This window comes from Orycteropus afer, unplaced genomic scaffold, assembly GCF_000298275.1.
Source record: "Orycteropus afer afer isolate SDZICR_OR568_19922 unplaced genomic scaffold, OryAfe1.0 scaffold00004, whole genome shotgun sequence".
Classification (NCBI taxonomy): Eukaryota; Metazoa; Chordata; class Mammalia; order Tubulidentata; family Orycteropodidae; genus Orycteropus; species Orycteropus afer.
Window position 1 is genome coordinate 14329313 of NW_006921591.1, and position 10887 is coordinate 14340199.

Sequence of the window (10887 nt, forward strand, 5' to 3'; positions counted from 1 at the left end):
ATACACACACTTACAAACACCAAACAATCACTGTTGCCCATACATGCAACACCCTCCATACCTCCTAAACCTATAATACACATACTCAATATCACCCCTATACAATTGCCTACATGACCCACAAACATATACACATGCACAGACATACAACCCAACCCAAACACTTGAATACCAAAATATCCCCCTTCAGCTTCTTTACTCTTGCCTTCCTCCACTCCATGCCTAGCTTCCTCTCCATGACCTTGCTGAAGGAAATAGAAACCTTTGCTCTCAAAAAAGGGCCAGGGATCAATACTGTTTAGATTTGGCTAGCGTGTATTTCCTCCTGGGTTGAGGAAGATTTAAGTTTATGGTTCAATCCAATCTTTAAAAAAAAAAAGAAAAAAGAAAAGGCAGAAAATGAGGAAGTTGGATGGTGCTCTCCAGTATTTATTTCAGTTCAGCCCCAGACTTTAATACACAGGCTGCTCACTAAGCCAGTCCCATAAATCAGAGAAATCAATGCCTGTTTACAATTATTATTACTTTCTTTTTTTAGAAGGGGTGCAAGAAAGAGGCCTAACTGGAGTCCTCCTTCCCTCTCCTCTTCCCCAATCAGAAAGAAGGAAAAGGAGGGAAGGGGAGGGAGAAAAGATGGGAAAGTCATTCTGCAGGCTGACTTCAGAGTCTCTGCTGGATTCCTGAAGCAAAGGCAGTTCTAAAGAGTAATGCAGATATCGCGAGATGGACACACACACACACACACACACACAGAGAGAGAGCCATGAAGGAGGCGTGGACAGAATGCGGGTTCTCATAGCCTCAGTTGTCTTCACTGAGAAATGGGGAGAATTCTATTTACCCTTAGTAATTGGAAGATAAAAGGAGATAATGAGCCAAAAATCAAATTACCCAGTAATTTGTGTGCCTCACTCAAAAAACAAAAACAAAAAAAAAACCCTCACACCTATACACTTCAAAATGTAATCACCAGGAGGTGGAATCATCTCCGCTCTCTCTCCCATAATTAAGAAGAGCTCTTAGCTTGGATTTTTTGGTGAGGGTGAAACAGAATGTTTCTTACAGTTGCAGCAAAGATCTTGCCGCTGCTGCTCACGTTGGCCCCTGCCTCAGTCTCTGGACCTGGTGGGTATGTAGTAGTCGTCTGAGAAACCTGCAAGGCCGCAATGTGGAAATGTGGGTAGCCCACTTCCCAGACACTCAAATGGGATGCTTCTCTGTAGGTAGAGCTGATCCATCTGGATATGCTCAGAAAGTGAAAAGGGACTGGCAGTAAGCTGTCTAAATTAGGGTCCCCAGTCCTCAGACCTCCTAACCTGAAGGCTTTGAGAGCTTGACGAATGCAGACAGCACTCCCCAAGAGAAGCAATGTATAAGCTCCCAACCACCAGAAATGAACTCACCTGAGCTACATCCAGGACTAGGCCTATCTCCCTGCTTTCAGTTCTGCCAACCCAGGATAGGGTGAGCACTTATTATGTGCAAGGATGACTCCACACACCCAAGAAAAGAATAGAAAGTGGATAGAGGAGATTTACTGCAATGAAATTGGGAACCCATGGCAATATGAAATGTTCCCTCCAACTTCACTCTGGGCCACCAAACCCCAAGCCCCTGAACCCTTGAGCAGTGACTTGGAGGGCTCCTTTGCTTCCTGGACTCAGGGCCACCATCAATCCTCACCTCTAGAAGTGACCAGGACATCAATGAGAGTTTTTCAAGAAAAAAGGCAGAATGACTAGTCATTTTCACTTTTCTGAAAAATCAATCCTGCAGCACCAACAGGAAAGAAATTCAAGGGAAGCCCACAAACAATAGCGTTCCTACGTATGCATAAGCCCCACAAACATGCCCACAAACATTCAGGCGTGCAAACACAAGCACATGTGCACACACTCTGAATTCATAAACACCAGCATCCAAATGTGCATCTGATTATAAAAAAATGTACCCTATCACACAACACTCACCCTGCAAAAATACACAAAAACAGGTACTCAGATGCACTGATATTTGCACATAACTGCATACGTACACAAGCATATGAGAACACACACATACAAGTACACATATACACGTGTTCAATGTAAAGGAGAGCAAAAGGAGTGGGGGTTGAATTTACAATGGGGGGGGGAGAATCTAGACAAAAGGAAGCTAGTATCTCCTGAGGAGGGAGCCTTCCTTTTACCTCCTACCCACCAAATATGCAAAGACTCAGAATCAGCCTAGGCCCTAGGATCAGAGGCTAGAGGCGGACAATACACTCTGGGAAGTGCAGGAATCAAGAGTGTCCTGGGGGCTTGTTTCTGAGATCACTCCACTGTCTGCAAGCAGGCCAGGCTTTGTTGGCATTCCCAAGGGGTGGGCCTCTCTTAGGTTTTGGATCTGGAAAAGGCAGGTTTGCGCCCACCTTGGGGTAGAAGCCCACAGCGAGCCCTGCAGCAGGACTAAGTGGATGCTGCTCAACCTAGCTTCCCAGCATCCTAGCCTCCTCTCACCATCCCTGCCTAGCCATTGGATCCGAGCCCTGCAAGGCTCCAAGAGTTGCCCCAACACACCGCTTCACCAACAGAATTAAGGCAGCTGAGCGCCTAGCCCGAGGGGTCCCTCGCTCTAGCAGGCAGCTCAAGGCGGGAGGGAGCTCCCCATTTCCTTTCCGCCTCACCCTTGGAGAGCCTTGTGCTTCTGAAGGACAAAACTGCGAGAAAAACTCTTACCAGGGAAAAAGGAAAAATAAATGGTGCAGGGTGCAACGAGGAGCAGGTTGAACCGGAGGAGGCCGCGCAGCTGGCTGGGCCTGGCCCAGTGCAAGTAGCAGACCCAGCCTTGTTTCCAAAGCCAGGACTGGGGTTTCCGGCCTTTGGGTTCCCTGAAAGTCAACGGTAGACCAGGAGTGTCCTGTCAATCCCTCTAGACCCCTACCAAACCCGCAAAGGGGCTTGTTCTGTCCCCGCGCCCCCCCTGCCACGCGATCGCTGTGCGAGGGCTGTAAGGCCTGGCTCCGAGTCTCAGTCTGCAGGCTCCCAAGCCCGCTGCTTCTGCGGGTGTGTGCACGGGTGCGCAACTTGTGCGCAGGGGTGCCGGCGAACAGGAGCCGGTGGGTGCTCCAGGCCAGGCCCCTCCCAAGCCCGCAAAGAGGAGGGCCGCCAAAGCTACTGAGCACAGTGTACACTTTATTTCAGACTACAGGTTTCTGAACATAATAAAATCTTTGGCTTGTAGCGGCGGTTCAGTCTCGCAGTCTGTGGGGTCGTATTTCTCAATAAGTCTCCGGAAAAGGAAAGGGGAGCAGGACAGACAGACCGACAAAAAGGCTAAGGAGAAGGCGAAAGAAGCGAAGGGCACACACACGAGGAAACACACTCTCACGCACACAAAGAAAAAAGTCCCAGAGAAACAAGGGGCAGCGAGGCGGGCGGGAGGCACCGTAGAAGCGAGGACATTCAAAAGAAAAAGGCAACGAAAAGGAAACTGGGGCAACGAGGAGGAGGTGGGGGATAAAATAATTATAATAATTATAATAATTATAACAATAATAATAAAGAAGATTAATAAAAATGTCCAGCAAATAGAGATCGCTACACATATTTCTTTTCCTTACCTGAAATTAAATATATACAAGGTTGTAAGCGGTTTGGCTAAATAGAGCTTTAATGAGTTCGCAGTTGCGTCCCTTATATTATGAATAGAGAACAGATCTGATTTTTCGATAGCACCTGTCCGTCTTTCTCCTTATTCAGAAATGTTTACTTTCAACGTAACTCTTCATTCTGAGCATCGCTTTCTCTCTCCTTTTTCCTGCTGCCCTCTCCCTCCTTTCGTTCGTTGATTCTGGCTTCCCGGGAGCTGGGCCGGTGAAGTGGCGGAGCCAGGAGGGGGCGCGGGCGCGGCGACCGTTCTGAGCGCGCCGCCCGGGCCGCCGGCGGCTACTCGCTCTCGTCTTTGTCCTGGACGGTGGTGGTGGAGTGGTTGTATAGTCCCTGCGCCATGAGGTGCAGCGCCAGGCCGTTCTTGATGCCCGTGGCTTTCTTGATCTTGGCGCGCTTGTTCTGGAACCAGATCTTGATCTGAGACTCGTTGAGGCTGAGCTCCTGGGCCAGGGTCTGCCGCCGCTGTTCCGTAATGTAGCGATTCGCCTGAAACTCCGCCTTGAGTCTCTGCAGCTGCTCGGCCGTGAACGCCGTCCGTGGCCGTTTGTCCTCCTTCTCGTTCTTCTTCTTCTTCAGCTTCCTGGTGCGCGGACCTGCAGCGGCGAAAAGGACCGGGTGGGGGTGGGGACGAGGGCAGAAGGGAGGGGGAAAGGGCAGAGGATGCCATCAGAATTGCCGAGCAGAGTTGGGATCGCGTCCTGCGCTGCCTGGGCGCTCCTCGAGGCCCTGCTGTGCCCCAGGTTCCCCCAATCGCCAGCTAACCCCACTGATCAAAGTGCCCCCGGCTGGCCGTGGCGGTCGTCGAGTTCCTTTATGGGGGGCTAGAAAAGCCGCGAAAAACTGGTGGAGCTTGTAGGTATACCCCACATTCCAATTAATTATAAGAGAGCCAGGGACAGGACTCCCGGGCCAAGAAGACAGGAGTCCAAGATGGAGAGATAACTGGAGCCCCATCCAGCCCAGCCCAGAGATGAGGGTGAGAGACCTGCTCCCCTGTTGTTGTTGTTATTTGCCATCGAGTCAGCCCTGACTCCTAGGGACCCCTCCTTGGGTTTCCGAGGCAGTTATCATTACGGAAGTAGGATTACCCAACCTTGATTCCGAGGAGTGGCTGGTGGGTTGCTCCCCTAGCAGGCCTGAAATGAAAATAGGCTCAGGCCAGGTATCTGAGGGCAGGCCCTGGGGACTCACCAGTGAGGTGCAGCCCTTTATCTCCCTGCAAACTAATCCTCCTCCCTCAAGAAGCCTTCTCACACAATTACAGTCAAGCCCCATCAATTTGAAGGCACCGACCCCAAAAAAATAAGGGAAGAGGGAGAAGATTGCAAGAGAGTTACCCAGCTCCAGTTCAGTACCCTCTCTTTCTACCTCCTTTTATTCCTTCTCCTTGGCCTGAGCCAAGCCATTGCTAGGGCCCCATGGAGACACCTACCACCTCTTTTCTGAAGAAGACGTGTGCCTCACCTTCATGACTCTGCCCCCCCCACACACACACACATACACTCTTTGCCTCTTAGATGGTACTAGTAAGAAAGAGAGAGCCCTCCCCACTCTTCCACACAGCTACACAGGCAGCATCTTCCTTATATCTACTTTGAAAAATTGCACTGCAATTTTAGATAAAAACACATAAACAACAAAAACAAGGCAGAGTGGCTCTGCCTGCTGACCAATAGCATTTGCAAGGCTACTACTCTCCCCCCTCTATCACTAAGCACAACAAGGCAGAGGGACTGAGACAGAGAGGCAATCTCAACAAACATCTGTGCTTTACTTCCAACATGGATATGGGAAGAGGCCACAGAAAACCTCCCTAGGAAAGTGAAGTCTCCATCAAATACTCGCCTGGTAGGAGGGCTGCTATGGGAGCCATACCCATATGGGGGGGGGGGAACAACTGGAGAGGGTATGACTTTTGATCTGTGACTGTGAAGGTTGCATCTCTGTCCATCCCCTTCTCACCCAAGTCTTCTGGCATTTACTTCTTGGGCCCTGCCATGGTTATAGGAGCTTACTGAGTCAAGCTGAGCCTCTATCAGTCATGTTAAACCCTAAAATTGTCAGGGAAGAAGGGTCTCCACTGACATCACAAAACCTGGCATCAGAAGGGCAACCTGGGCAGCTTTTGACTTCCTGGGTAGCCCAAGGGCTGAGGTCACCAGTTGTGACAAAGAATCCAGTTCCAGCTGACAGGAGAGGCTAGGGCCTGGGTTGAAGCTCATCCTCTGAACTTACCACACAGGGAGAAAAATCTATCCCGTCAGTCCCCTGCATCCCTAGGTCATAGGAAGGTAAGCAGCCAAGAACAAAGAGGAGGATCACTCCTGTGTGGGGTGCAGAGAGGACTAGGCAGTAGAGTGGTGGTGAGGAGGCCTTGGTTTGGATTAGTAATTAGGTGAGTAGGAGAGATGGCTCAGAAGATGTGCACATCCTCAGAAAGGCCCCGCTGCGCTTTGTGCGTCCGGGACATGCTGGAGTGTTGTTGTGTGTTTGCGTACAAGGCACGGGCACTTGTAATAAAATCGTAGTCTCCCGGTCAGCCAGAGCCTATTGGCCTGACAGCTCAATCACTCTATCCATCAGGCAAGTCAATCAAAGCAGCTTTTCGGAGGTTCAGGGAGCCGGACATGTCAATAACGGGGCTCGAGATGGCGGGGGCTGATAATGCGCATCGATCTGTGCCCGCCCGGCAACGGTAGGGAGGCAGGAGACTAGCCCGCTGACTAGCCTACCGAGAGCTGCGGGTGGCTACTCTGTGCCCGGGCTCCTGTGGGTCCTGGGCCCCTGGAGCCCGGATAGAGGACCAGAGCCTCTTCCGCTCTCCTCTCGGGCCCCCACCGGCCTCCTGTGGGCTGCCCGCTGACGCGGCGGGCAGGCCTCGCCCTCCTGTCCTGGGGCACAGCGGCTGTCCCTTGCCAAAAACCTTGGCCTCCGCTTGGTCAAGCGCTAGAAACAGACCGAAAGCCAAGCAAAATGGGACAGTGTCTGGCGGAAATCGGCTAAGGAAGGAGTGAAAGAAGAAAGGAGCAGGGCCAGGCCGAGAGGATATGGGCGCAGCGCTGAGAAGTTTGGGAGGAGGCTGGCTTTCCATGCGATCCGCCTGGGTTTCTAGTCTGATTCTGACCTGTCTTCTTTCCTTTCGGATTGTGTCAGTCTGTTAGTCCCAGAAGTCCAGGAGCCAGTGGTTCCTGGCGCTTCCGCAACCGTCTTTCCCTGGAATTCTACCCACCCGGGTCAGACTCTCACTGCTACCCGGCCCGGTGACGTGAGACGCATTTCTGTCCCTTCTGTGTGACTCCATATCTAGCGTTATCTATGTAAATGAATTATCCGCAGAAAACATCGACTTAGTGCTCGGATGCTTGTGTCTATAAAGACACACGACAAAGCTTATTTCTCTGTCAAAGCCTTGTTCGCCTTGTTCGATTGCAGTCTCCTCGGGGCCCGGCTGGCGGGATTTCAGACCTAGATCTAGGCCCTCCTTCCCGCCGGCTCCAAACACCCCTTCCCTGAAAGAAAAACCAATGGCTCTAATTGTAAAAGAAATAATAAAGATAAAACAAAAAGGAAGTCTTAGGGGTCCAGAGTTCAAAATCGAAGGCTCAAGATTTGAGCCTCCATTGCCTGGAGCCGTAACACTCTGGGTGGTGGCCACAGGGCCCAGGAGCTCCGAACTGTTGCACACTCGCTTAGGTCTAGGGCCTGGGGTAAGGAGTTGAATGCAGGCGAGGAGAGACTAGGGCGCTCAAGGCCGGGTTTGCTTTGCCCAGCGCGTCAGATGGGAGTTTTAGGGGCGTCCGCGAGACCTACAAGCATGGCGCAGCCTGGGTTTGGATACTCACCAGAGGATGGGCGATCCGAATAGCGCGTGCAGTAGACCCAGGCGGGCCACACGAGTGGCTGCTGCGAGTCAGTTTTGACCACCGGCCCGCCGTTGGCTGAGCCCATAAGTAGAATGGCGGGGTTTCCGTGCTCCGGGTACTTGGCGCTCTGCGCGCCCGGGCTTCCTGCGCCACCTCCACTACCGCCGCCGCTGTCCGAGGGTTTGGCTGCTGCTGCAGCCGCCACAGCCGCTACCGCGGCCGCCGCCGCCGCTGCCGCCGCAGACGGGTTCCCAGCTTTGGACGCGCCCGCGCCAGTGGCGACTGAGGGGGGGGAGCCGTCGGGCGGCCCACAGTTAGCGTCTGGGGCGCACAGGAGCGAGGCGGCGCCTGATGCCCGCGTGCCCAGCGGGTGGACAGGGTCTCTACCTGCGCCGGTCTGGCCTCTATCACGCTCGACCCGGCCTCCTCCTGCTACGCCTCCTCCGGCCACCGCCGCCACCAGGAGCTGCTGCGGCGGCTGTTCCTTTTTGCAGCCGAAGTCTGGCCTCAGAATGTTGTCGATGAAAAAGTTGGTGGTGCGGTGCAGCTGGGCCGCGGGCTGCGGCTGGTGAGCAGGCGCCGCGAGATGCTGCGGCGGCGGCGGCGGCGGCGGCGGGGGATGCGGGGGGAGATGAGAGTGGTGGGCCAAGGACGGCAGGCAGGGCGCCGCGGGAGGCGAGGGGGGCGCGGGCTGAGGGGACACGGGCACGCTGTCTCCATCGCTGCAGCTGCTGCCGCTAGCGCCGGGGCTGAGGCTCAGGCTAAGGCCGCCCGAAGCCGCCGCCGCAGCCGCGCCGAGGCCTGAGTCGCGCTGACTTTTAGGTTCCGGCTGCTGTTCTTCCATGCTCGGCCGCCCTGACGCCCCGGCCGCCGCGCCGGCCCCCACCCCCCCGTCTCACTCCCCACCCCACTTTGCCAGCGGCCCGTGGGGGTGCGCGGACGGAAGGAGGCAGGCGAAGCTCCAGCGAAGGCACGGGGCGGGTGCAGGAAAAAAAAGCCCAGGCGCCTGGCCTGGATCTCTCGCTCTTATCGAGCAGATAGATCTTGCTGTCTCTCCCTCGATCTAATTTGTAGACATCCAGATAAGGAGACACTGGCAATTTCTTTTTTTCTTTCTGTAACCAGATTCAATGATTTGTTTTAAATGGGGATTGAGCTACGGCCAAAAAAGAAAGAAAAGAAAAGAAAAAAATAAAGGAAAAAGCTCCAACAATTTTTTTTTTTTTTTTAAGGGAGAAAAATAGTCTTTAAAGTCTAGCCTAGTCTTGCTAGGCAGTAGTGAAGGGTTTGACTTCCCCGAGTGTCACGCTCAGCTGTGCCCAGAGTGCGAGGCTGGCAGCGCATTTAATCGCCTTTGCTTTTTTTGCAGTGAGAGCGCGTCTCCGCCAACGCCGGGGCTGCCTTTTTTTTTTTTTTTTTTCAAATCTGTGACAGCTCGGATCTTTGCACAAACTCTCTTGCTTAAAAAAAAAATCACCCAGGCACACTTTTTGCCTTCAAACCGGAAGCACGTGAGTTAGGGCCGCACGTGTGCGGGGCCAATGGAGAGCCAGGACTCGCGCTGACACCCGGGCTGCGGCCCAATGGGCGCTCGCGGGACTTTGCGGATAAATAATCCGGGGGCGGCGGCTGCGGGCGGAGAGGGGGTGCTGGGGCGCGGGCTCAGTGCGTCCGGCCGGTCCTCCCCCATCACGCCGCCGCCCCTCCCCCTCCTTCAGGCCGGGACCGTGGAGCGGCCTGACGAGACGGGGGAGGGGTGGATTTGGGGGTGTAAGCAAATAGAGAAGCAACTCCATAAACAACTTGTTGGAGAAATGCAGGTTTATGGGTGCGTGCGCGCCGGGAGTAGGGTCAGGAGGCAGGGGCCTCAGCTTTTTGCTCTCCCTAACCCCCACCTCAACGCCTAAGAAACTCAGCTTTTTATATTTTCTTTTGGTCCCGGTTGCTGGTACGAAGAGGGAAAGACTGTTGAGGGGGGGGGGAGGGGGCGGGGGGGAAGGAGTGTGTGTGTGTGTGTGTTTGTGTGTTGGGAGGGATGAGTGAGACTAGGAGGTAGGTGAAGGTGAAATGGACCTGGAATTGGTTACTTTCGAAGGCGCAATTTATTTTTCACAAACAGCAAAGCCGGGAGGCCCGTCTTGCCTTGCCAGCAGCACCTATTTGTCAGCCACTTGCCGACTGGCTTCACTGCAGGTCGTTCTCGGGGGATCTGCATCCCCGCCCTTCCTGTCCGAGCCTCGGACGACACCTAGGAGCTGCCCCGGCGCCATTGAACCAAGCCCAGAGGGCTCTGGAGTGCCTGAGCGCCGGGAGCGCCGAGTGCCTTTTCCTTCTCTAGCCACTGGAGTCGGTGCCGCCCCGGCATCGTGGAGCTGCCCCGAGAGGGCACCTGGGCCCGGGGAGTCACGGCTAGGATGTGAACAAGCCCCGGGCTTTTGGGTTTCGTGCTTGGGTTTTCCTGCAAAGTAAAGCCCGAACAAATAAAAGGTGTTTGCCCTGGAGATTTCAATAGCGAGTTTTCCCCAGTTACGGGGTAATTGGTTTTCCTGAAAATGCAGGCGACTTCCAGGGAGCCTCAGCCCTAGCCCTGCGCATTCTTCCGGAGCTTTGAACGGACAGTGTAGCGTCCAGCCACTCCCGCGCTCGCTGACATAAGTTCCTTGCCCATTGGGCTTTTTCTCTTGTTTTCTGGTCGAGGCACACCAAAAGTTCTCCTAAGGCCAGAGATGCGGGGGTGGGGAGCAGTGGTAGGGGAGGCTCTAAGGACCCGAGAGGATCCTTTGCCAAGAGGTTTTGCAGGGCCAACGTTCGACTGAGCTGGAGCCTGCAGTGCGGAGAGAGAAATGAAAGGCTCCCGCAACCCAGTCTTTCGCGGATATGTCATCTTTGCAACTCCATCGGACCTGCCCGCCCTGACAGCCTTCCCCAATGGGACAGCTGAAGTAGACTCTCTTTGGGGATGTTGTCTAGTTGGGACATGCAAAATACCCCCCTCCAGTTTTCTGGAAAAGTCACAGGATTAGGAGAAAAATAAAACGCACAACCAGAACAATGCAGACCAACAGTGGTCGCAGTTTTTAAGAGCTGGTGGTGGGCAGGAATAAGTATTGCTGGCGTGTCTTCAGGGAGCCCTGGTGGTGCAGGGGTTAAACTCTGGACTGTTAACCCAAAGGTGGGCGGTTTGAACCCACCAGCCCCTCTGCGGAAGATGAGACTGTCCGCTTCCTTAAAGATTTACAGCCTTGGAAACCCTATGGGGCAATTCTACTCTCCTATAGATTCACTAAGTATCCACTTGACTGTTGGGGTGTCTAGGGTCTGCGTTTCTGGCAGACCTGAGTTTTGGCCTGAAGGCCCGTGGTTAGTTCCTCAAC

General features: G+C 53.9%; 1 protein-coding gene across 1 annotated transcript; it reads right to left on the minus strand.

Annotated features, from left to right (window-relative positions):
- Nucleotides 1-3926: 3926 nt before the first annotated feature.
- EN1 (engrailed homeobox 1) lies at nt 3927-8357 on the minus strand. Its single transcript, XM_007937725.1, has 2 exons — nt 7493-8357; nt 3927-4243 (listed from the first exon to the last, which is right to left on the minus strand). The coding sequence occupies exons 1-2, from the start codon at nt 8355-8357 to the stop codon at nt 3927-3929; spliced, it is 1182 nt and encodes a 393-aa protein (XP_007935916.1).
- Between the last annotated feature and the right edge of the window lie 2530 nt (nt 8358-10887).